The sequence below is a fragment of the Pogoniulus pusillus genome, chromosome 37, assembly GCF_015220805.1.
Source record: "Pogoniulus pusillus isolate bPogPus1 chromosome 37, bPogPus1.pri, whole genome shotgun sequence".
NCBI classification, from domain to species: Eukaryota; Metazoa; Chordata; class Aves; order Piciformes; family Lybiidae; genus Pogoniulus; species Pogoniulus pusillus.
The window spans coordinates 5694566-5721013 of NC_087300.1; the positions used below are offsets into that span (position 1 = coordinate 5694566).

The 26448-nt window shown below is 49.4% G+C and overlaps 1 protein-coding gene across 11 annotated transcripts in view; it reads right to left on the reverse strand.

Annotated features, from left to right (window-relative positions):
* Nucleotides 1–4086: 4086 nt before the first annotated feature.
* The window catches only part of LOC135190753 (lethal(3)malignant brain tumor-like protein 3), a 64517-nt gene continuing 42155 nt past the window's right edge, over nt 4087–26448 (reverse strand). For 8 of the 11 annotated variants that reach the window (XM_064172458.1, XM_064172461.1, XM_064172462.1 and 5 more), the window contains 8 exons: nt 26089–26203; nt 25877–25976; nt 24627–24806; nt 22634–22765; nt 21841–21902; nt 18603–18769; nt 11887–11949; nt 4087–5988 (listed from right to left, as the gene is read on the reverse strand). In XM_064172458.1, coding sequence (XP_064028528.1) covers nt 5860–5988; nt 11887–11949; nt 18603–18769; nt 21841–21902; nt 22634–22765; nt 24627–24806; nt 25877–25976; nt 26089–26203 — 948 coding nt within the window. In that variant the 3' untranslated portion in view covers nt 4087–5859. The other 3 variants (XM_064172463.1, XM_064172464.1, XM_064172465.1) reach the window with 3 other exon arrangements.

The following is a 26448-nucleotide window of genomic DNA, read 5'->3' on the forward strand; positions in this document are numbered from 1 at the left end:
GCAAAGCCTAAAGGATTTTGCTCAGTTGGTCTAAGCTGGTCTGAGGGAGAGGAGAGATGATGCTGAAGGATGATGTAATGAAGCAATGCAGGGGGCAGGTCCCTTCCACCATAGTTTGTCTCCACCTTAAATCAGAGACCCCCAACCCCTCAAAGTGAGTGTGCAAACCCCTCTGGGCACTTGTGCAAGAGCCCTGGCAGGAGAGAAGAATCAGCCCTGAGGAGCACGGTCAGAGCTGACCACAGAACAACTCCAGCATCCAAGCAGGCAAAAAACAAAGACAGTTTTTTTCCTGGCCAAGGAGAAATATGACTTTGGACCAAAAAAAATCCCTCTGCCTGAGCAGAATAATCTGCAAATACAATCAGCCATTTGGGTGATTAATGCCCCCTGTGCTGCTAAGGCTTCTCCACCAACATCTTGCTTCCAAAAAAAAAGAGAAATCCTTTCTGCAGGGAAATGCACTTCTCACAAGTGGAAGGACACAAGAGGAGCACACAGCCAGCAGAGCAAGCAAGATGTGATGTTCCCCAGCATGCCAGGAGCACCCCAGCTCACCAGTCTGGGACCCGATCACCGTAGCAAAAGCAAACAACCCTGGGTTTAAATAGAAGCAGGGGGGAAAAAAGCCTTGGAAGGGAAAAGCCAATGAGAGCCAACGAGAGTCAGTGTTTACCCTGCTGATGGGAGAGCTCTGAGAGGAGGGCTGGCAGCCAGCTCTCCAATATTTTTAGTTTCAAGGCTTGTTGACCTCGGGCACCGCAGGCAGCCTGCAGCCTGGTGCCCTCCTGCCCAGCTCTCGGTGGTGTGCTGCAGGTGTCAGCAGCACCTCTGCGAGGATCATGGAATGGTGCTGGTTGGAGATCATCCAGGCAATCTCCTCTGCTAAAGCAGGGCACCCACAGCAGCTTGCCCAGGACCACAATGGCCAGGGGGGGTTGGAATCCCCCTTTAGTCTGCTCTCCTGAGACCCCACCTGGAGTCCTCTGTGCAGTTCTGCAGCCCCCAGCACAAGAAGGACATGGAAGTGTTGGAGCCAGTCCACAGGAAGCCACCAAGATGCTGAGAGGACTGCAGCAGCTCTGCTCTGAGGACAGGCTGAGAGAGTTGGGGCTGTTCAGTCTGGAGCAGAGGAGGCTCCCAGGGGACCTTCCTGTGGCCTTGCAGGATCTGAAGGGGGCTACAAAAAAGCTGGGGAGGGACTTTTTAGGCTCTCAGGGAGTGCCAGGACTGGGGGGAATGGAGCGAAACTGGAAGTGGGTAGGTTCAGGCTGGACATGAGGAGGAAGTTGCTCAGCATGAGAGTGGTGAGAGGCTGGAATGGGTTGCCCAGGGAGGTGGTTGAGGCCCCATGGCTGGAGGTGTTTGAGGCCAGGCTGGCTGAGGCTGTGTGCAGCCTGCTCTAGGGTAGGGTGTCCCTGGGCATGGCAGGGGGGTTGGAACTGGCTGATCCTTGTGCTCCCTTCCAAGCCTGCCTGATTCTATGATTCCACAGCCTCAGTGGATAACACTGACCAAGGTTGCTGCTGTCCTGCATCCAAACCCCGGAGAGTTCTGCCTGGTGACAGAGACAAAGGAATAAACTGCTGCCTGCTTCCCCCTGCCAGCATTAAGGGGAAGGAAAAGAAGGGGACAAAGCTCCCTGGTGACCAACCCACCCCATTGACAGCCCTTCAGAGCTGCGAGCACACGCAGTGAGGTCAGCCCCAAGCCCAGACAGCAGCAGCCAGGTTGGAACTTTATATTAGTTTTATTCACATTTCCAGAAGGAAGCATCAGTGGAGCACAAAGTCAGGGGCCAGTGTCAAAACCCTCCCGGGTTTGCTTGCTTTAGAGCAGGCAAACATCTGAGAGGCTGGACCCAGGGGATGGGAGCACACTCCTGTTCCCTGCACGTGTCCCCAGTTCAAGTCAAGAGGAATCTCAGAAACTAAGCCAGCTCCTCACATGACTGAGAGCATGTCAGAAACTTTAAAGCTTTCTGTGGGATAAATCCCTAAGCAGGGCATGAAAGTAGCAGGCAGGAAATCTTCTCCAGCTGAACTAGCTTATCCCCCAGGCTGGATGGTTCAGGGCTTTAGGTTTGTTTCTTTTTCTTTCCTTCCCTTTGGTTTGCAGAGTTTTGCTATCAGTGTTGCCAAACCTCTCTCTCCAACTTTAATGCCATTCATTACCCAGAGCAGAACTTTGCTGCTGGAGGATTACAAGGCTGAGCATTGGTGATGCCACTGAGAAATGTTAAACAGGAGGAGAAAAGGAGGCAAAATGTGATCCTTTTGGGTCTCAAACCCAGGGATACAGGAAAAGGAGGCAAAATGTGATCCTTCTGGGTCTCAAACCCAGGGATACAGGAATGACAACAGAGACACAGGAAAAGGAGGCAAAATGTGATCCTTTTGGGTCTCAAACCCAGGGATACAGGAATGACAATAGGGATGTAAGAAAAGGAGGCAAAATGTGATCCTTCTGGGTCTCAAACCCAGGGATACAGGAAAAACAACAGGGAAAAAAAAAACAACATTCAGGAGTAAAGATCAGTTTTAATTGAGAACTGAGCCTTCCCCATCAGAGCTGTGAGTTGACAGACTTATCCAAGTGACTCCTGGGCTGCCCTGGGCCAACACCTGCCTCCTGCTGCCATTCAGCAGCCCACAAAAGCCTCCCAGACCCAGGTGGCATGAACCAGTTTCAGCTTTGCTCGCCACCCAGCTACAACTTTCTGCTTTCCGTTTCAAAGTGCATGTTTCGTATTACAACAAGAAGGCATCAGGCAATCAAAGGCAGCTGCAGCCCCAGCTCGGGCCAAGGCAAAGGCAGAGGCTGGCAGCAGGGACGCGTCCCTGAGCCGCCCGTGACAGCAAGCAGCAACCACGGAACGCCTGCCTTAAGGGGGTAGAGGATGAGCTGGTTGAGCTGGGGTTTGTGACTTGTAAATATTGGGGAATTGTGAGGCTGCTGAAGACATTGGGAATGTTCCTGCCCCTGCCCGACGGCAAATCGCAGGGGTCTGGGTCCGAGCAGCTCCGGCTGGGGAAGGAGTCGCTAAGAGCTGCGCGCAGATTCCTGCTCGCTGTGCAAAGACAATGATCGGGTTGCACAAAAAAAGGCACGAGAAGCACATTCCTCCTCCTTCCAGCCCTAAAAGGGTTCCTCTTTCCTCCTCTGCTGAGAGCACTACACTCTGTCACTGAACACCCTCCAAGTACGCATTTCCAGCTCCGATCCAGCTGGCCTGGAAGCCTCAAGGATTAAAGATTTCTCTCGGTTTGGATCATTTTGGTGACTAGAATCTCATTGCTTCTTTCTCTGATTCTCTTCATCCTCTGTCTATATATAGTCAAAGGAGGTGAAATAATCTCCTATGTTGCTTTCTTGCTGGAAGTGATCTGCTGTCACCCCCCAGCTTGCTCTCCTGAAGGAGGTGAGACAGAAAATCCAGCAGGACCTGCTTGCTAGAAACAAGAGCAAGGTGAAGCCACTCTCACGCCTTCTGGCTGGGTGGCACAGCAGGGGACACTGGAGCAGAGAGGGCTTGGGGTTATTTAGCATGGTAGTGAAGAGCCAGGAACAAAACAGTGCAAGCAAGGATCCTCTGCTCCAGTTGTCAGGAACCAATTTAGCTTTGCCTAGAAGGCGAGTTGTGTCAGAGCCCAGGACATGCCACTTGCAATCCCCATCTGTGCAGTGACACTGGAGGTGCAGAGGGATAAAGGAACCCAACTCTTTGGTGAATATCTTGGTTAGCCTAGTAAAATGCATTGCAATAAGTTAAATTCATACCTTCAGTCCATAACACTGCAGTAAATCACTCTCCTGCAGCTGCCTGGCTGATATCTAACGTCTCAGCTATTAAATATCCCCCCACCCCTCCCACCCCTATCTCTTCTCTGTGGAAGGCTTCAGCTCCTCAACACCTCATATAAAAATATAAAGCATGGAGACAAATTGCTCTGTGCATGAATGCAGGACACAATGGCTTCAGCAGCTTGGATTCTGCTCTGTTGGCAATTTTAAGGAACTTACTGCCTTAGGCAAGTCACAGGGAGCTCCTCAGCAGCTGGAAGGTAGGACAAAGGACATGCAGTGATGAGGGGAGGAAGACCAAGAGCGTTCCTTGTGTCAGCACACAGCCATGGACAATGTGTTCCTTCTGTGCCCAAGGGCTCCCAGAGGAGCTGCAGGGCTGGGGCTGCAGCAACAGCACTGGTGACAAAGATGCCAAGTAGGAAGGAGGTTGAGGTCCCCACAGATGGGTCACATCTCGTCATGCAGCACCCAGAGGCTGATGGCAGCTCTGCCTGCAGCAACACTGGGTGCACACACTCAGGGTTCACACACACAGGGCTCCGCCTGGCAGCTCTGATGGAAGGGAGGGAAGGCTCAGCTGGGTCTAGCTGCACTCCAGAAAGCCAAACACCCATCAGGAGAGTGGCCAGGGGAAGAGTTATGAGCTAGCCAGCTGCCAGGCATGGACGGGAACACTAAGCAGAGCCCCAGCAGGGCTCACTGCTTCTTCCAAGGCTTCCATTGGAAGAGGAGTGCTCTGGAACAACAGTGTGGAAATCCCTCAGCCAGGGCACGGCAGCCCCAGGTGCATGTCTACGAAGTGATGCTCTGACTCTGAGCAGAGCAGGAAATAGTTCTGCTCCCCTCTGGCCAGGAGAGCACAGGCTGCATGCACAGGAATGCAGCCACAAGCTTTGCTGCCTCCCTGACACAGCTCAGCTCTCTTTGAGCACTCTTAGCTTGCTTTGCTCTCTGCTCAGACCCAGCTCCCCTCTAGTCTCACTCTCCTGTGTGCTCTGCCTGCCTGGCCACCAAAGAGGCAGAGGTGCCCTGCCGGGACAGCTCAGTGACCCTTTGGTAACACAGACCAAAGCCCACCTGGAGCCTGATGAGGCCAATGCACTGTTCAGGAGTTTTGGCTGCTCAGAAAGAAAAGCCAAATTGTTGCCAGGGGCTCTGTCTGCACCCCCAGGCATCTGCTGACCACCGCTGGGCCGACAGGGGAGGGGACAAGAGGAATTCACCAAACTCCCAAGCACTCCCGATTGTGCCCTTTGGCCACAAGGTGCTCCTGCTCCAGGCAGCTGCACAAGAGCACCGATAGGAGAACTGCAGCTAAAATGAGTATCTCAGTGCCCTGTGGGAGGCATCTTGCATGAGAGACCTCTGCCTACCCACAGACTGTCCACACAGGGTTTGCTTCCTGCTCTCTTGTGACACAGATGAGAACATTTTGCAGGAGACAAACCATCAGTGATGAAAACCATTTGCCTGTGCTACTGTTCTGCTGTGGCTGCAGCAGCCCAGCAGCCAAAAGTATTAGAACAACCAGGATCAGTAGGGAGAAGCTGGAGTTGGAAACTCAGTCCTGGAAAGGTCACCTCTCGAGTCACAGCGTGGAAGGACACAAGTGAGTTGCTCTGAAGTGCATCTTTCTCCTATTTCCTTACACCCAGAGGATCAATGACCAGTGCTGGTGATCAGTCAGTCTCTCTTTCAGGCACTACCATTGCACAGAGCAGTCACTGTACTCAAAGCTTGCCTCTTGCCATTGCAGCTTCACCAACGTTACCCTGGATTCCCCTTAGAACCGGAGGTTGTCTTCTAGATCTCCAAAGGAGATTGATATTGCAAACCCAAGTTACAAAACAGAATAAGATCCTCTTCTTGGAAGTGAAGCTGCCCCAAATTCCAGACCGTGGCAGGGTATTTCATGTCCTCCAAAATACTTTTATTAAGTCCTACTTTAAAAAGACAAAGCCAACATCTATCTTAGTCCTACGCTGTCGCTGTCGGAATGCTCTCAGTTGAAGACCTGCCAGTTCCTCCGTGGGCTCTGCCAAAGGGCTCCTCTCAGTTGTCTTCTGCAGTCTTGAACATGAGGATGGCATTGTAGATCTTCAGGGCAGGACCCAGCTTGATGCCAAGTATTTTAACTAAGTCATTCTGGTTGAGGAGCAGGAAGGCTATACCATCTATCTGCTAAAGGTTGGAAACACAAGGTAGGAGATGTGTTAGCAGACGGGCAGGATCCGCACTCCTGGTGCTTCGCTCGCGCAAGGCACTGAGGGATCCAAAGACAAACACAGGTCTGAAGACTGAAACCTTGCATCTCTTCCCCCCTCCCATATCAATTCCCAGCCATGCTGCCTTTCCAAGAGTCCTTGACCTCATCCACAGATGGAAGGGACAATCAAAAGTGATCTACAACTACCTGAGGGGTGGTTGTGGCCAGGAGGAGGTTGCTCTCTTCTCTCAGGTGGCCAGCACCAGAACAAGAGGACACAGCCTCAGGCTGCACCAGGGGAAATTTAGGCTGGAGGTGAGGAGAAAGTTCTTCCCTGAGAGAGTCATTGGACACTGGAATGGGCTGCCCGGGGAGGTGGTGGAGTCGCCGTCCCTGGAGCTGTTCAAGGCAGGACTGGACGTGGCACTTGGTGCCATGGTCTGGCCTTGAGCTCTGTGGTAAAGGGTTGGACTTGATGATCTGTGAGGTCTCTTCCAACCTTGGTGATACTGTGACCTTGTCCAACCCCCTGCAGTGAGCAGAGACATCCCCAACAAGACCAGCAGCCCTTCTGCTCCAAGTAGAGAAGCCTGAGTGTGGGCAAGGCTTACGGAGAGACCACGAGGAAGATGCTTGTTCCTCAGATGTTCTGTTCTCTGTGATCACTCTGAAAAGCCAACAACTGTCACAAATCCTACAGCCTGTGCACAATCTGTGGCCAGAAATTAGATCAGAAAATCCAGAACATGAGTCTCCAGGAGGCAGCTATCCAAGAATTAATAGATTACACTGCTCTAGGGTGATTAGAAACATAGAATCACCATCCCCTGGTGCAGTCACACTGCGACTGCAGAGACTCTTCAGACCTTCTTAAAGATGCTCAAGGTAAAATTTAAAGCCAAATGCTCTTTTTCCTTCTCTTTTTTTTTTTTTGGTCAGCTCTGCTAAAAACTTTACAGATGAGGAAAATTCCTGGGATGTGAACTTCTGGCTGCTCTCCCAACTAGGACATGCTATGTCCACAGACACCAAGCCTCTGTTTAAAGGAGAAACAGAATGTTCTTGTGAAACTGCTGTCAATGACACTAAAGCACTCTTGATAAAGATGTGCAGGGCAGTGGCAGGAGGACAGGGCCAGGCTCTGCTCAGTGATGTCCTGTGACAGGACAAAGGGCAATGGGTGCAAGTAGAGGAGGTTACACATGAACAATAAGAATAATTTTTCACTGAGAGGGTGACAGAGCCCTGGAACAGGCTGCCCAGAGAGGCTGTGGAGCCTTCTTCACTGGAAACATTCAAAACCTGCCTGGATGCATTCCTGTGTGACCTGCTCTAGCTGATGGTGCTCTGGCAGGGGCGTTGGATTGGATAATCTTTCAAGGTCCTTTCCAACCCCTAACATTGTGTGATTCTTGGTCAGCACATGGTGAAAGAGATCATGTGCTGTATAAGCCAAGGCATACAGAGACACTTAATCTGTCTGGATTTACACTCTCTTAATCCATCAGCAAGGAGCTAACTTGATTAGATTCAAAGTAAGCAAGGGAGAAAGCTGCTACCTTGTGAATATACAGGATGCTCTAGGTTGCATGGACTGGAAATGTAACATGTTCTTTTAACAAGAGGTTAAACATTTCCTTGGCTTGACAAGAACATCCACAGAGACAACACAGATGTAATTAATACAAACCCCAAAGGCTGCAGGAAGAAGCCAAAGATGAATGGACAGAGACAAATGGTTTGTGTCTCCCTAAGTTATTTCACTGAAGCCTGCTCACAGAGACTGACAATGATGAGGAGGCTGGAGCACCTCTCCTGCAAGGACAGGCTGAGGGAGCTGGGGTTACTCAGCCTGGAGAAGAGAAGTCTCCAGGGACACCTAATAGCAGCTTTCCAGCACCCAAAGTGGGCTACAAGGCAGCTGCAGAGGGACTGTTTGCAAAGGCCTGCAGAGATAGGATGAGGGGCAATGGTTTGAAATTAAGAGAAGATTTATATTAGATGTTAGGAGCAAGTTTTGCACCATGAAGGTGGTGGAACAGTGAAACAGGTTGGCCAGGGAGGTAGTTGAGGCCCCATCCCTGGAGATATTCAAAGACAGGCTTGACAGAGCTCTGAGCAATCTGATCTAGTGGAGTATGCTCCTGCTGACTGCAGGGTGTTGGACTGGATGACCTCTGGAGGTCTCTTCCAACCCAAACCATTCTGTGATTCAATGTTCATCAGCCCAGCAGCCGACACAGGGCACCCAACTCAGCCAGGGTGAGTAACAGTTCCTTTGGTTCTGGTGCCTTTCCAGCTAGAACTTGATAGATGGAAGGGGGCCTACAGGAAGGCTGAGGAGGGACTATTTACAAGGTCTTGTAATGACAGGATGAGGAGTAATGGGTTTAAACTAGAAGAGGGGAGATTTAGACCAGATGTTAGGAGGAAGTTCTTTCCAGTGAGGGTGGTGAGACACTGGCACAGGTTGCCCAGGGAGGTTGTGGCTGCTTCCTCCCTGGAGGTGTTTAAGGCCAGGTTGGATGAGGTCTTGAACAACTTGCTCTAGTGGGGGGTGTCACTGCCTACAGCAAGGGGTTGGAGCTGGATGATCTTTGAGGTCCCTTCCAACCTAAACCATTCTATGAAATGCTGAATAAACCTGGGCAAACACATAAAGCACAGAGCTGGCAGTAGGAGATTTGGTTTCCCTTTCTCTAACCTCCAAGGCACTGTTTGGTAAGCTATTCAACCTCCCAGTACATGCACTGCAAATGAGAGCAGTGCTCCCAGTCCATGGATGGCCACACAACATCCTTGCATCTTATTCATGAGTCAACACTACTGCAATGGGCAACGTTCAAAATAGCTTGAAAGAAATGGACTGCTGCTTAAATTCAGTACCACAGACTTGAGAGCAGCAGAATACTGCTACAGAGCTGAGAGCAGCAGCAAACTGCTGGAAAACAGCCCTGAATCTCCAAATGCTTTTGTGTCCAACATTATTACTATGATTCATTTTCACTGCATTGCCTCAAAGATGCTTATTTTAAACAGACCTTCCCCGAACTGGACCCTAGAAACAGGCAAAGGATGACTGCCTGCACTTTATTATTCATTTCTTTGCTCCATCTTATTTGGATGGGTTTTAAAAATCCTGTGCACAATTTGTTCTCTTCATTCCTAACGTAAGCAGCAACTTCTCCTGCTCCCCACCCCCACCCCAGCACAAAAAGTCTGTGAGGGATTTATTTATCCTGAACACAAGCACTTGGAGGGCTGATGACAGCTAATGGGCAACACGGGTGGAGCTCAGTGGTCCTGTCACTCACACCTCAACTCTGGCCAAAGTCAAACTGCTAAAAGGGTTTTCATTCCAAGCTGACACTTTGCTTTGAGCATAAATCTGAAAAACAACCCAAGGCTTTCACAGATGGTGTAAGAAATCATCTTTTGGGGCTGCAGAAAGTCAGGTACTGAAACAGAACACAGCCAGGGTGCTCTCTGAACTAAAAGGCAGCAGGACCTGCTTGAACTTGAGATGCTTGAGCGTGTCCAGAGAAGGGCAACGAGGCTGGGGAGAGGCCTTGAGCACAGCCCTACGAGGAGAGGCTGAGGGAGCTGGGATTGGTTAGTCTGGAAAAGAGGAGGCTTAGGGGAGACCTCATTGCTGTCTACAACTACCTGAAGAGTGGTTGTGGCCAGGAGGAGGTTGCTTTCTTCTCTCAGGTGGCCAGCACCAGAACGAGAGGACACAGCCTCAGGCTGTGCCAGGGGAGATTTAGGCTGGAGGTGAGGAGAAAGTTCTTCCCTGAGAGAGTCATTGGACACTGGAATGGGCTGCCCGGGGAGGTGGTGGAGTCGCCGTCCCTGGAGCTGTTCAAGGCAGGACTGGACGTGGCACTTGGTGCCATGGTCTGGCCTTGAGCTCTGTGGTAAAGGGTTGGACTTGATGATCTGTGAGGTCTCTTCCAACCTTGGTGATACTGTGAAATGTGGCAAATGCACTGTGAATGTAGCCTTTGCTACTTCCATCTTGCCTCCCAAACTCTGACCTTTGAATAATCTTCACTAGCAATCAGGATGCTCCTTTTTACTCTCAGCTACCCTGAAAAGTTGGCTCATTTAGGTCAGTTTCTCTCTTCTCACTCTGCTCCGTGAAACAGCAGTGCACTGGAGTTACACCACCAACTGCTCTTCTCACAAGCCTCCATTTCTTCTAGTTCTCATAGAAATGTTTGGGTGAAAGATCTTCTATTCCAACCAGCTGCCATAGGCAAGGACATTTCCTACTAGACCAGGTTGCTCAAGGCTGTCCCCCCCAGCCCTAAGCACTTGGAGCCTCCACAGCTTCTCTGGACAACCTGTTCCAGTGCCTCACCACCCTCAAGGGGAATAGTTTTTCCTAACATCTAAGTCAAGTCTCTTCCAGTTTGAAGCTACTGCCCCATGTTCTATCACTACAAGCCCTTGTCAAAAGTCCCTCCCCAGCTCTCCTGTAGCCCCTTTCAAACACTGGAAGGTCTCTCTGCAGCCTTCTCCAGGCTGAACAGCCCCAACTCTCTCACCCTGCCCACACAGCAGAAGGGTTCCAGCCCTCTGATAATCTTTGTGGCCTCTGAATCCACTCTAACAATTTCAAGTCCTTCTCATGTTGGGGGTTCAAGCTGGACCCAGCACCGCAGCTGGGGTCTCAGCAACGTGGAGCAGAGGGGCAGAATCCCCTCCCTTCACCTATTTTGTCTGTGTCTTCTTTAAAAGACAAGGAAACAAAACACAGATACATAAATCCCATCAAGTGCATCACAGCCTGATTCATCCTGAGAGGCAGCCAGCTCTGGGGAGCAGTCATCTATCAAAATCCTGCCCTTTACAGTCACTCCCATGTGCAGTGCTTTGCCTCGGTCTAAACCAGATGATCACTCATGGGCTGTGCTGTGCTGATGCTGTGGAAGTCTTTTGTTTCACTGCTGAATTGAATTCTTTGCAATTTAACTCCAAAACAGAGAGACTTTGGCTTTTTTTTTCTCTTTTGCCTCTGTGTGTTTTAAAAGTTTGACCTTGAGTTAGTGCTGATTGTGGAATGTCCTAAGGTTCTGGGTAAAGGAGGCATCACTGCACTCAACTGCACTGCACACGAGGTCCTTGCAGATTGCTACCATCAGAGCTGTAGATGCCAGAGGGGGAGGGATGTCTGTGTGAATTAATCAGGGGCTCATGAAGAGCCTCCAAGTCATGTCTGCAAAATAGCTAGAAGCTGAAGCACTCGACAGGGACTAAGTGTGTAGGATCCAGGCAAAGGGCTGTGCTGAAAACCAGGACAGCCACATCCTGTGCCTTCTGAGCCTTCCCAGCTCACCCTAATCCTAACCTTAATCCCCAATGCAGTCCAGCCCAGCACATGGCCATGATGACAGGGCACACTGTCAGAGGAGCTTTGATTTCCCAAGCACCTCGTTCAGGGCAAGGCTCCTTTCCTGCTCTCACCTCGCCAGCAATTCCTGGGAAACCCTAGGAGTGCCAGCCCCACTAAGAGAAGCAAGCATCTGTGCTCATCAGAGGGAGAAGATGAGATCTCCACTGCACCATTCCAACAGGACATCTCTAGAAGGATGCCAAACCCACTGCACAACAGTTCAAGACAGGATGTCAAGCATAAGCTCAGTGACTGGAACTGCAGGGGAAATTTAAAGCAGCAGAATGCAATTAGCCATGCTGGAATCCAGCTCCGTGCTGAAGCTGCCTCCTAAATGCCACAGGCTCCTTAATGTCAAGTCCCAGCCTGGCTCTGCTCTCTGTGCTGCAGCTCCAGAGTCACAGGGCCCAAAGCCACCTTGCTGCCATGGGACCTGCCAGGGGCAGGGCAGAGGGTTGGGGCAGGCTGGACTTACCTCCTCCCTGAAAACAGAGGCGTGCTCTTTGCAGCCAGGTAAGCGCTGGATAAAGCTGACCACCTGGAATGGCAGAAACATGGGAATGGGAGCATTAAAACAGGATAGCAGCAAGAAGAAAGGGCTGATGCCTGTTCTACAGAGTCACAGAGTGCACTGGGAGGGAAGGGACCCTCAAAGGTCATCTTGTCCAACCCCCCTGCAGTGAGCAAGGACATACCCAGCTAGGATCAGGTTGCAGAGGGCCACATCAAGTTTGACTCTAACGTCTCCAGGGATGGGGCCTCCACCACATCATAGAATCAAGCAGGTTGTAAGAGACCTCCAAGCTCATCCAGTCCAACCTAGCACCCACTCCTAGCCAATCAACCAGACCATGGCAATAAGTGTCCCGTCCAGTCTTTTTCTGAATCCCTCTCCCAGGGCAGCACATCTCCCTGGGCAACCTGTTCCAGTATTTCATTACCCTCATTGTAAAGCACTTCCTCCCAATGTCCAACCTTAATTCACTCTGCTCCTGTTTCAAACTCTTGCCCTCATCCTGTCACTACAGATCCCTGTAAAAAGCCCATCCCCAACTCTCTTGTAGCCCCCTTCAGGTAATGGAAGGCTGCTCTAAGGTCTCCCTGCAGCCTTCTCTTCTCCAGGCTGAAGAGCCCAAACTCTTGTAGCCTGTCTTTGTAGTAGAGGTGTTCCAGCCCCTCTGATCTTTTTTTTGTGGCTTCCTCTGGACCCTCTCCATCAGGTCCATGTCCTTCCTCTAAGTGAGGACTACAGAGCTGGACACAGTACTCCAGGTGAGGTCTCACCAGAGAAGAGGGGCAGAGTCACCTCTCTTGCTCTGCTCACCATGCTGCTTTTGATGCAGCCCAGGATGCCTTCGGCCTTTTGGGCTGCAAGAGTTCTTAGAGCTTTAATATTTACAACTCTCCCATTGACGAAGTGTGGATGTGACAAACATCCTTGGGTTCTTGCTACAACAGCCCTGCACAGCATATCCTGGTTCCCTCCAATACTTTCCACACTGCCTTTGACTATTTCTTCTGAACAAGTTGAGTTTCTCCACTACTCCAAAAGGATCTTTATAAAACATGATCAATACATTATTTTTCCAGCTCAAAAGCCATCTATGGCTGCACTATTTTAAACCTGCCACAAATTCACTTTCTCTACTTAAAAGCAGAAGTATGAAGGAAAAAAAGACCCTGTAGGGATAGTTTCTCATCATAATGTGTGATGATGGGAAAGAGGCTATGAATTGTTTTACATTTGCAGAATAAAAACATCACCTCTGAGTTTTGAAGGTGGGAACAAGATTTTCTTGACACTGTTATGTGTTAATGAAGATCTAAGCCTGAGTTGAGCTGCAGAAGGGGAGGTTTAGGTTGGACATTAAAAGAAACTTCTTCACTGAAAGGGTTCTCAAAGACCTGAACAGGTTGCCCAGAGAGGTGGTTGAATCCCCACCCCTGGAGGTGTTTCAAAGAGGCAGAGATGTGGTGCTGAGGGACATGGATTAGGCACCAGACTTGATAGAGTTAAAGAATGGTTGGACTTGATGGTCTTAAAGGTCTTTCCCAACCCAAACAATTCTCTTTAAGAGACAAAATAAACCAACCAAGTGAGCACTGCTCCTACTGAAGGCAGGAATGCTGGGAAGGGAAAGAGTTTGGGGTTTACTTAATCCCTTCTGCGTGCAGAGGATCCAGGGAACCAATGGGACTGAAAGCTAATTTTACATTTCACATTAGGGAAAAACCTTTTCTGAGGAGGAAATCTTAACATCCCCAGAGACATGCAAGCAGCCCTGGGATCCCATTATGTAACTCTGAGTAGCGTGAGGAGCAGTCCCGGATGCACTGGAGGATGACTTAATGTGTATTGTCTTCTCCAGCTGTAGCTTCACTGGTTCAGAGAAGATTTGTATGTTGAGGCATAATCAGATCAAGCATCTCGTGCTAATTGGCTGCTCCCTCGCAGGAGCAGCTCTTCTTTCACAAGGCACATTTCCCTGAGTTAGAACAGATGTGACATTTCCTCCACGGACACAAACAGTGAGGAGGGGTCACTGTCAAATGAGACCTTCCCTGGAACTCAGGATTGTCAGATGCTCTCCTAAATCATACCCCTGCATGGGCAGCTGATCCACCACTGGACTAATATTCATCTCCCTCCCCCTGCTCCGACCATGCGGGAAGAGCTCTCAGTGTGCCCTCTGGGTCTCTACCCTGGTGGAAGCTGATTTTTGGTGAAGGAGTCCTGTGGTTATGTAAGCTGTAAGCAGTGCATCCATCTCCTGTGTTGCCCCTCTCCTCTGCTGGCAGGAACAGCTCCATTTTAAAGGCAACCCCTAAAATCCACAGCTCCATCAGGCAGGGACTCCAAATTTCCTTCTGCAAACTCCTCTGCTAAACAAGTAACAAAATATTTGCCTTTGGAACACTCCTCCCAAACCTCCTCATAATGAAACTCCTTCTGCAAGGTCTGCTGCCTTCCAGAACTGAGACCCCTCAGGACAAGCTGATAAGGGCACTTTAGTGTTTGTAGTATGGAAAGGCTGCTAAAAATCCCCAGGGAATGATCTGAGCTTGCCTTGCTCCTGAGTCCTTCTCTGAACTACTGCTGCTGGCTACTGTCACCAACACCGAGTGACAGGCCTTTGATCTGTCCCAGAAGCCACTTGTAGGGACACAGCAAATATCTTGTACCACAGAAATGGCTTTTAAGACAAACAGGAGTCCTGGAGCTTGCCAAAAATGGGAAAAAGAGGATATAAGAGGAGAAAGAGTATAGGAGAGAAGGTCCCCAGGATGTGAGTCAGGCCCTGGGTCCCACCAAGCCACAGTGACCTGCCTGGCACATTACTGCTGGTGGAAGAGTTCTTGAACCAAGATGTGGCAGTTGAGGAATAAGAGAGCCTCAGGTGTACGAGCTCAAATCACAGTGACACCATGGGCTGGAGGAGACCAACAGAGCCCCACAACAGTGGCAGTGAAAGCCTTCAGTGGAGGGTAAGGACAAGCTGGACAAGGCTCTGAACAACCAGCTCCCATTGCAGATGAGGCTGCTCACTGAAGGGCAACTGGACTAGATGAGCTTTAAGGTCCTTTCCAATCCAAACAATCCAAGATTTGATGGAATGATGAGGCCAGGGGAGCTCCAGAGAAGGATAAGAGAGGTTAGGAGCAGAGAGGGATGGGGCAGATGAAGATGAGTTCACTTCCCTGTGAGGAAGTGAACACCTGCCTGCCTTGCCTGCTGGTAACTACCTCAGCGCTCACAGAGCTGCCTGGTGGGAGCTCCTCACACCATGACCACATATTGGTAAAGGGCTGAAAGAAGAGAGCTCAATCTCATCCTGGGAACACCTTAGAAACTCCACACAAAACACATGGAAGGTGCTGCTGCAGTTCCAGATGTGCGTATATTGACTCAGCACCGCACTAGTGGACTCTTGGTGCAGTTGGGAGGTAGCACTCATGCAGCACCCTGTTAGCATCAAGCTGTGGCAGAACACACCACCTCCTGAGACCACACCGAGAGCAGCTGTGCTTAACTGGGATTTAGCAATTAGCACAAGGGAAGTGCCCCATAAAGAACTTCCCCAGAACATCTTCTGGGCTTATAGTTTGACTTCCTGGTCAAAACCACCCTAAACTGTTACTGACTTTGTGTGCTGAACCGGAGCAAAAAACCCACAAGTGATAGGATGAGAGGAAACAGCCTCAAGTTTCTCCAGAGGAGGTTTAGAATCATAGAATCAAGCAGGTTAGAAGAGACCTCCAAGCTCATCCAGTCCAACCTATCCCCCAGCCCTATCCAGTCAACCAGACCATGGCACTAAGTGCCTCATCCAGTCTTTTCCTGAACAGCCCCAGGGACAGTGACTCCACCACCTCCCTGGGCAGCCCACTCCAATGCCAATCACTCTCTCTGCCAACAACTTCCTCCTAACATCCAGCCTATACTTCCCCTGCCACAACTTGAGTCTGTGTCCCCTTGTTCTATTGCTGCTTGCCTGAGAGAAGAGACCAACCCCACCTGGCTACAGCCTGCCTTCAGGTAGTTGTAGAATGAGGTCACCCCTGAGCCTCCTCTTCTCCAGGCTAAACAACTCCAGCTCCCTCAGCCTCTCCTCATAAGGTTTGTGTTCCAGGCCCTTCACCAGCCTTACTGCCCTTCTCTGGATGCCTTCCAGCACCTCAACATCTCTCTTGAATTTAGGGGCCCAGAACTGGACACAGCACTCAAGGTGTGGCCTGACCAGTGTTTTCTTCACTGAAAGGGATCTCAGAGACTGGCACAGGCTGCCCAGGGAGGTGGCTGATTCCCCATCCCTGAAGGTAGAGATGTGGTTCTGAGGGATGTGGTTTAGCACCAGCCTTGGCAGGGTTAGGGAATGGTTGGAGTTGGTGATCCTAAAGCTCTTTTCCAACCAAAACGATTCTGTGACAGTCCCCTTCTCCCTGAGACATTAGCACCCAGTGCAGGATTAACTGAGGACCAACACAGCTCCAGCACATATTCGTGTTCTTGTGTGACCCAACATCCTTCCTGAGCTCTGAAGGCAGGACTGGAAGCGTTCAATAAACAACAAAGCTGCACTCAAGGAACTGCTCCAGTTGAGTGTTCTGTGTTACCAAGAGTTTGTTAGCTGGAGGGCCCCTAAACACTGCTGCTTCTGCTCCACCACTTCAGCTCTTTGTAACCAACAGAGAATTAAAGCAACTTTTTTTTTCCTTAATGTGGGTTTTTCTAAAATAAAACCAGTTCTGCAGTCTGCAACCAAAGGAGAGTTTTAACCCTCCCCCCCCTCCCCCTGCTCTTGTTTCAGATCAGCAGAAAGGCCTCCTTTGTGCAGCCGAGTTCAAAGCACAACCCAAAGGCAAATGTTTGCCCTGTAGGAAGACGTTAGGAGCCTGAATGCCGACAGATCAAACCTACTTTGGACTGAGTAAAACACCAAGTGCTGCTGCTTTCACCTTCCAGACCTGCAGCTACATTTCGCTGCACATCCTGACCCTGCAAGTGCTCACAGAGAAGCCCAGTCGGTTCCTAGGGGAGTTCCTGATGAAGGTAATTTGCAAAACCAGAGCCACTCTACTGAAATTCAAGCCCAGAGCTCTAATGACTTTGGCCAGTCCATCGTGGTACCCAGACTGATCTCTTTAATGTGCCATTCACACTCCTGTGGGCAGTCACAACTTCTCCAGCTGTCTCAGGCTGCAGCACACAGCACAGCTCAATCTGTTCTGGGTTTGGAATAGCTATATCCAGTGCCCTGCACTCATGTCCTGTGCCCCCTGCTTACCTTTAGCCATTATCAAACTAATATCAGTTAAGTTTACCCAGCAGTCACTTTAAAGGTCAACTGTAAAGGACAAATTTTATTTGGCTTGTATCCTGCCTCTGTTCTTCCATGAGCCAGCCTGCATATTTTATCCAAAATAAAGAGATTCTGATTTTCATGTCAGAGGATTAAGTGCTTCTGCCTTTAATGAGTTCCTAAAAGGCCTTTAGGAAAAAAAAAATCATTGGAAGCTTTTTCTAAAGAAGGATCCAAACAGCAAATCTTTCAGAGGGTATTTTTTTTGGTTTCCTTTCCTTGCTATGAATTTAATTCAAACTCATTTTCATTAGCTAAAACAAAAACCCCAAAACCTCCCAAACTTCAAACTCTCCCCCAAACCAACCAACCAAAAAAGGAATAATAATGAAAAATTAATTTTACATAAGGTCCCATTTTCAACCCAGCAACCCTAATGGCTCTACCCCTTTCACCACTGCTGTGGTTCCTGTCTCCTGTGGCACTGCAATCCCACCAGTCTCTAAGCAGCTCACCAGCAGCAAGAGCAAAGTCAGGACTGGATTTATGTGATGCAAGAGGCCCTCGGGGGTGTGTGTGTGGGGAAATGCACTTTGGAGAAGTCTCTGAAGATGCTCTGTGCCCCATGGAAGAGCAGCACTTTTCCCTGCTTTGCAGTTTACCTCCATGCTTGCAAGCAGCACATCACAGCACACGTCCCTGGAATGAAGTGGCCTGCGCTTAAGCGCCAGGATCCAAACTGTCAGCACTTCCCCAGAGGAGACACAAATATTATTTATGCCCAAGGCATGGAGGCAAAAACCAACTACTCAGCACACAAAAGAGACCAACTTTTTTACATGCCACCTAATTACAGGAGACATCTCAAGAGCTGGGACTGCAGAGACACATCGCCAGCTATGCAGCTACTGCTGTCAGAAACCAGGTCAGGCTGTGGGCAGTTTTATTCCAGGGGAAGCAGGCAGGAAGAGGCAGGAGGAGTGGGCACGCACAGAGCAGCGTGGAATTATCTGCAATGTAAAAGTGAATCAGCAGCAAAGTCACAGAAGAGGGGGAGGGAGATTGGAGAGAAAGGGATCAGCTGTCAGAAGCAGGATTCAGGCCTGAGGACTAAAAGATCAAGGGGTAAAGGAAGAAAGAAAAAGAGGGACTCTGATTCAGGGGGAAAAAATCATCTACAGACACCAGAGGGTTAATAGGGATCCTTCCCCTCCCTTACAGAAGGACTTGGGCAGAACTTCCAGCTGAGTCAGCTATGGCATATGCAAAGCAAACAGAAGAGCATTGCCTAGGAAAGGGAAGAAAATAAAGATGTCTTCCAATTAGCACTCTGGAAGAGGAGGGCTCTGGCATTCCCACACCCCAAGAAAACAGAGAACAGGTAACTCACCTCTTCCACAGTCCATTTGGCCACATGTTTGGTTGTGAGGCCTGAGACCTCTGGCAAGATCTTGCAGTGTTTCTCCCAGTTGAGATGGAGGCGGTGGGTCGGGTTAGAGGCCAGAGAAGGCATGAAAATGGACTGGTGGAGGGCCTGCTGGAGATCCACACCAGGGTCTGCAAAGGAAAGCAAAAGATGAGTCAGAGAGAAGCCCCAAATAGGAGCAAGTACAGCAAAGCAGGAGGAAGGGTCACAGGGTGGAGGGAAAAGCAAAGTCAGGGTGAGCAGAGGGGCAGACACAGCTACTGCATGGCAGACTGAGCTCTCAGGGTGCTGTTCCCACCCTCCCAAGAAGGAGAATGCAAAATAATAGATAAGATAAGATTGCCAGGCTGGCTTTCTCCTTAGCTTCTTCCCTGGAAAATGATGTCATGCTGCTAACAGAGAAGATGTTTGCAGCATTTTATTGACAAGGTGGAGGAGTTCTGGTAACAGCATCTTCGGCTGGAAGCTAATGGCATGGTTCCAGCTGCCAGCTGTAGCCAGCCTGTGAAGAGCCCTGAGCATGCCAGCCGATGGCCTGGGCTCCCCAGGAGGCTCTCAGGCCAGGAGAGCTGCACATTACCTCCAGACATCAACTCCCTCCTCATGTGACAAGTGATGGAAGCTTTAAAAATCAAGGCAAAGCAAGGCAGAAATCACCCCTCCCTGATGAGCTCACTGGAGGAGTGCAGAGTCATGGTCCTACAGGGACTGGCTGGTTATACAACAGGAAGCAAAGCAGAGGATGGAAACAAGATGGGAAGCATTCCTCTGGTTTCCAGCCCTTCACATGTGCTGTCCCCTCACCCCCTGGCCTGCCAGGCTGCCTGCAGGGTGTGCACCATCCTGGGGCTGCACAGGATTCCCATTTTCTGCCTGCATCCAGAAAGGTTCAGCGCACCCAGAGCTGCTCGCCTCTGCTGGGTTTGCTCAGTGCCAGTAGGCTGGTGTGTGAGGATCTGTGGGGTGTGCCAGTCACTGTGTAAAGCAGCATTATATTACTATTTATAAATACTACATGTAGTAATTACACTCTGATTTGCTTACTCCCTAGCAGTCCAAGTGAAAACAGCACTGGAGGTAAAGCCTAATCTAGCAAAAGGCCACTCTCCTGTCCCCAGCTGTGTCGCCTTACCTCACCTCCACTCCCCTAAAGGACCTGAGACAGCAGCAGACACAGGTTTGCATTGCTATACAAGAGTAAAAAAGGCAGGATTTTAAGAAATAGAGCTTGAGTAAGAACTGCTGAGTTGAGGAGCTGATGGTCCTTGTGACAACAGGGCACAGGACACTGCTCCAGGGAAGGCTGTCAGATGGCCTCGTCCCCATTTCCTGGTATGGGAGGTCCTGTTTGTGCCCAAGGTTTTACATCCTGCTGGGTGGACTCTGCTCCTGTCACAGACTGTGTCCTTCTCTTCACTAAGCACAGAATTGTCAGGGCTGGAAGGGACCTCGAGGATCATCCAGTTCCACCCTCACACTAGATCAGGTTGCTCAGAGTCACATCCAGCCTGGCCATAAAAATTTCCAAGCCTGGATCCTCAGGGGTAAGAATCCAAACCAGGACCTAAACAAATTACTTCCCCTTTGAGAAAGGAGCTGAGCTCTAATAGTTTCCAAGTCAATGGGATGAAAGCTTTGGGTAAATCAGGAAATTAGAGGTCAGTGGATTACTGCAGAACCCCCCTCTGCTGCTTCCAGCTCTCTGCTTAAGGTGAATGTGAAAAGAGAGCAGACAGCTCTCTTTGCCAGCTGCAACTGCAGCTCCTAGCTGGCTCTGACTGCAAAAGTCAGCACTAGGTAAAAATGAGTATTACAAAAAAAGAATGAAAGCAGCCAGCCACCTGTCCCACTTTGTCCCTGCTTAGCTGGTTTTGATTGGAGACTTATTACCATGTTAAATCCTCCCAAAAGCCTGGTCAGCTCAGTTCTCTGAAATGGCTTTTTATAGTAAATCTGAAAGTTAAGCATATGGTTTGCTAAAGTGATAGCAGAAAGCTTCTCTTAAAGCTTAACCTGTCACATACCAGAAAAAAAACCCACCCACCCAACCCCAAAGGCATTGTTTTTTTCCATTTCATTTGTCATTTTCTCTTTCATCCTTAAGAGAGAACCTTAAAGTCACCAGTCAAAAAAGATTCACATTTGGTTTCTCAGCAGCTGTTGAGGGGCTAAAGAAAGAAGGTGATAGAACTTGAACTATCTGGCAGGTTTGGGGTAAGTGTCCCCTGAAACCTCTGCTGGCTCTGTCAGCAGAACAGCCCCTGACTGATGAGTTAAAACCTCAGAACAGGCCCTGAGTGGTGAGCTAAAAGCCCTTGTTGCTTCTGAAGGGCATGCAGTGGCACAGGAGATGGTGCAGGGCTAACTTCTCACTTAACAATGACAAGATTTAGCCCTACAAAGTATTAAACCTTTCATTTCTCAGTTATTTTACCTTTCCTCCCCCATTTTCAGGTAGAAAGACAACCACAGAATCACTGAGGCTTGAACAGACCTCTGAGATCAAGTCCAGCCTATCACATAACATCATGACCCCAGCTAAACCATGTCACCAAGGGCCACATCCAAGCTTCCCTTAAAGACCGCCAGGGATGGTGACTCCATCACCTCCCTGAGCAGTCCATTCCAGTACCTAATGACCTTTCTATGAGCAAGTGCTTCCCAATATCCAACCTAAACCTCCCCTGGCAAAGATTCAGCCCATGCTCTCTTGTTCTGTCACAAGTTGCCTGGGAGAAGAGCCTGAGCCCCACCTGACTACAGCTTCCTCTTATGTAGCTGTGTGATAAGGTCCCCTCTAAGTCTCCTCTTCTCCAGGCTGAACACCCACATCTCCCTCCGCCTCTCCTCTTATGACTTCCCCTCCAGCCCCCTCTTGTCACTTTCCTCTGGACCCTCTCCAGCCCCTCAGTATCCTTCTTGAAGCCCAGAGTTGCACACAGTGCTTGAGGTGAGGCCTCACCAGTGCCAGTACAGGGCAGAATGACATCCCTAGTGCTGCTGGCCACACTGCTCCTGATACAGGCCAGGATGCCACTGGCCTTACATCCCACCTGGGCACACTGCATCACCTCCAGCCTGTGCTTTCTCTTGACTGTGGACTCACAGACAACAAAGCTGTGAGGTCTGAAATGCTGCTGGTGGCTGGGGCATGCTGCACAAGCAGGCACACACACAGACAAAGAAAGAGAAAGTAACCAACCTTGCCTCTTCTTCTTCTCTTTCACCATCTCTAAGGTCAGACAGGTACGTGAGCATGCTATCCTGAAAGCATCAATTGCAAAACGTTTCAGAAGACACAGGATTGACAGAATTTCTTCTCTGTACCAAAATTAGTGGAACTCAAAGGAACCAAAAAATCTTCTCCTCTTAAAATGAGCAGTAGCACTGCTCCATCCTTGACCTCTCTCTCTGAGCTAAGGACCATGCTGTTAAATTCACGGCTAGGACTCAGATTTGTGTTTACTGAAAGAGAGGGTCCAGAACAAGGGAGAAAGGGGGAGAGAGAGGGTCCAGAGCAGGGGAGAAAGGGGGAGAGGGTCCAGAACAAGGAGGAAAGAGAGAAATAGAGGGTCCAGAGCAAGGTGGGGAAGAGAGAGAGATAAGGTCCTAAGCAAAGTGAAGAGAAAAGGTCCAGAGCAAGGGGGAAAGACAGAGAGAGAAGGTCCAGAGCAGGAGAGAGAGACACAAAGAGAGAGGGTCCAAAGCAAGGAGAAGAGAGATAAAGAGGGGGCTCAGAGCAAGGAGGAAAGAGAGGGGATCTAGAGCAAGGGGTTAAAGAGAGAGAGAGAGAGAGGAGGTCCAGCACAATGGGGAAAAAGAGAGAGAGGGCCCAAAGCAGCAGAAGGAAAGGGGGGAGATAGATCTTGTGCTGGAAACCTCTGATCAGGCTGGGCTGTTCTAAGCTATGGGTCACATCTCTTCCTGCCCTGCAGCTGTACTCCAAGAACCAGCACTGTTAGTGCATGAGCAAACAGCACAAAAATCTGATTTACTTCTGTTGCTTGGCTTTGGGCTCTGCAGAGGAATCCTCCTCTGCCCAGGCTCTCTTGCAGCTCTTTTCAGGCAGTTCTGGCAGGCTCTGAACGCTGCTCTGACACGACTCTTCACCGGCTTGGGTAGGCTTGCTGGAAAGAGATAAAAGACAGTAGCTGAGCTGACATCCTCTGGTCCCTTCTCCTCCAGGACAGCAAAGCTGGCTGCTCCCTGGAAGTCAGAGCAACAGCTACCATCTAGTGGCAGAAGCTTTCCTCTCACCTACCATCACCACGGGCACATTACAAAGCAGCTTTTCACTCTCCACTGGATTGAGAGAGACTATCTGACATAAATCAGCCCCTGTGGACTGAGGCTCTGATTCCAGCAGCCTACAAGCAGTCCACTGCAGCATGTATTGGGGTGAAGGCAAGAGATGACAGATTTTTGAACCTTGCTAACTCCAGAAAACATTTAACAGGCTCCATAAATGAGTTTGATGCTTAAACTGAGCTGCTCCATGACTAAGTTTGAAGCCTAAACTGAGCTAGAGAGCTGCCCAAGGAAGGACAAGCAGTAGAGTGTTACCAGATTTGCATACTGAATTCAGACCTCCCACTATCAGGAAATTAAATACTTAGAAGAAGAGAAATGTGTTAGAATTTCAAAGGGCCACTTACTGTGGGAGAAATCCAAAGCTCCTCAGAGAGCTTTATGGTAACAATGCCACTGAAATGCAATCAGTTCTGGTCTTAAAATTAGGAAATGGAGATGACTGCATATTTCTGGGATGGGAGGAGGCAAACTTAGGCCACATATGCTTGGGAGGAGATAGAAGTATTCCTTTTTTCTGGCCAAATGTATCTTGCAAATGTCATAAAGCTAAGCAAACAAATGGAATTTAGAGTGTTTATTAGCCTTCACATACAAGGAACTGGAATGCTTCAGCTTGGAGAAAAAGAGGCTGAGGGGAGACATTCTGGCTCTTTACAGCTCTCTGAAAGGAGAGTGGAGTCAGGTTGGTCTCTTGCTTGGTCTCCAAACGACCAAGACCAAAAAGATCAAGTTGGTCTCTTCTCCAAAGCACAAGCCACAGCACAAGTAAAGATGGCCTCCAGTTGCCCCAGGAGAGGTTTAGGTTGAACATGAGGAACAATTTCTTCCCCAGAAGGGTTGTCAAGGCCTGGATGAGGCTGCCCAGGGTTGTGGTGGAGTCCTCATCCCTGGAGCGGTTTCAAAACCATGTAGACACAGCGCTGACGGACACAGTTTAGGGCAGTGCTGGGTTAATGCTTGGACTCAATGATCTGAAAGGTCTCTTCCTACCAAAATCATTCTGTGATTTTATACACAAAAAGAGGCTCAAAGTACTGTTGGAGTTTGCCCTGGCAAGGCAGGATTTGCACAGACTGAAGGTGACACTCACAAAAGCCTTTGTGTCCAGCTCTGTCCCATGACACATTTTAACTGCCTCCCGCACTCACAGAATCATTTCAGTTGGAAAAGACCTTTAAGATTGTCAAGTCCAAGAACTAACAGAGAGTTTGTTTCAATGCTACTGAACTCCAAGATTTTCATGCAAGAAAATATCTGCAGAAGCTCAACTTGTTTGCCAAATGCCACACAGAGTCAGTCACTCCACCCACCAGCGTAATGCAGCTGACTCTGGGGTGGTTGCAGTTACACTTTAATAGTGCAAAATAACCTGGGCTGACAGTTTTAGGACAGGAAATGAAGGCAAAGAATCTATTTTAAATTGAAACAGCGAGGAAAAATTCATGGAGACAGACTGTAATTTCCTTGGAATGTGACAAGAGCAGCAGGATGAAGGAACCAAGAAATCTCTTAAGGCATCTGAGGGTATAAGAGTGCATTGCTCTGTGTGAAGAGTGGCTGGGGCAGGGGTCAATAATACAGACAGATAAACTCAACGCTTTGCTGCTCCCCTGCCAAGTCCTGTGGTTCTCAGCCTTGTCAAATGGTTTTGCTCCTCCAGAAAAGGGTTCAGCTCACCCAGATTTTGGAGACTCCCGCTGAGAACTGTCTCCTGCTCCCAACTTGTACGGGGTAGAACTCTCCAGGCCTCTGTCTCTCTGCATGCCGTCGCTAGGGGAAACTCTGTCCCCACTCAGGCGGTCCTGTAACTGGTTTTCTCTGTTGAGGTTCACATCAGAATAAGGGCAGCCAACCAACCTGTGTTAATTAAAAGAGAGAGAGAGAGACAGCAATGCATGTCTTGAAGTCATACAGACTACATCCCTCGAGAAACCCAGGAAAAGTGAGACCAGAAACACTCAGGGAGATGTTATTACTGAGCTCTAGGTGTAGGAAAGCAGATGACTACATGGCAGAATCAGAACCCATAGTCATGGTTTAAAAGAGCCACCTCAGGGAACAAGAAGAGCTCCTCCTCTGTAACCTGCTCCTCTGAATATTGTCTGAAACAGAGGAGTTCTCAGTTTTGCCTCTGAAAAATTCAAAGCTGTCACCTGTGTGATGTATGACTGGGGACAGACTTGTGTCAGTGGTGCTCAGGGGCAGGACAAGGAGCAATACGTACAAACTAGAACCTAGAAAGTTCCATCTGAACAGGAAGAGAAACTTCTTTGGTGTGAGGGTGCTGGAAACCTGAAGCAAGCTGCCCAGAGAGGTTGTGAAGTTGTCTTCTCTGTGTAGATACCAAACCCACCTGGATGCTGCAATCCTGGGCAATCTGTGGGTGCTTTAGCAGGGGTTTGGACTGGATGATCTCCAGAGGCCCCTTTCAACCCCTACCTGTCTGTGATAGATCTTCAGACCTCCCACCTGAGATTGTTTTCTTTCAGCTTAAAACAGTTCAATTGAGAAAGGCCTTCCTTTTCCAAGAGCACATAAGAAATCAAAAGGCAGAGCACAAAACACAAGCTAGATCTCCTTACTCTTGTACCCTAATCTACCTACAATCCCTCCCTCTTTAACTGTCTCCTGAAGCCTGTTCTTGGGGCTGTTACTTCACCCTAACCCACTCCTTCAGTACTGCTGGAATGCAGAAACTGGAGCGAGTTAATCTCTGTGGAACTGCATCGGCATGAACAGAATTTCTGATGAAACAGCACATTCAGACACAAGAGGGAGCTGCAATCGCATCTATTACTACTTCCTCAATAAACACTGAGATAATTTCAGTGCAGTGCAGGTTCTTGTGGCTGCATTCTTATTATGGCCAGCAGCCAGACTCTCTGCAAGCAGAGCAGAAGCCCTCCAAGAAGATCTGCTGTACGTACGTGTAATGTGTTCCGTATCGCGGTCCCTTGACGTGGCCAATGCCGTGGCAGCCTGGGGTAGGGCAGGCTGCTTGTCCTGGCTCCTCTTGATGGACAGAACCTGCAAAGAAGGAAGGAAAATTAAACAGATCTGTAAAAAGCTGCCTGCACCTGAAGAGCAGGCTGCCTGGAGGAAATTATCCAACAGAACAACGTGATGTCATCTACTTTACCAAGTGGGACTTGCAGAACATGTCCAGTTTTTGCACACCAGCCTACTGGGTGGATATCAGGGCTGTCCACATCGATCCAGAAATCATAATCATGGTCCCAGCCATCAAAATGTATCTAATAGAAGCACAGAGTCTCAGTGAGAGACACAGTTAAAGACATGACTCAGCTTTCATTTTAACGTCCCCCTTTGTTTCACCTTGCTCAGCTCGGGGCTGATTCATTCAATCCTTCAGTCAGGCACAGTCGTCACTGAATCTCCAAATCCCAGCGTGGGGAGGGTTGGAAGACAACTCTGGGGATCATCCAGTCCAGCTAAAGCAGGAGCACCCACAGCAACTTGCACAGGATGACAATGTCTG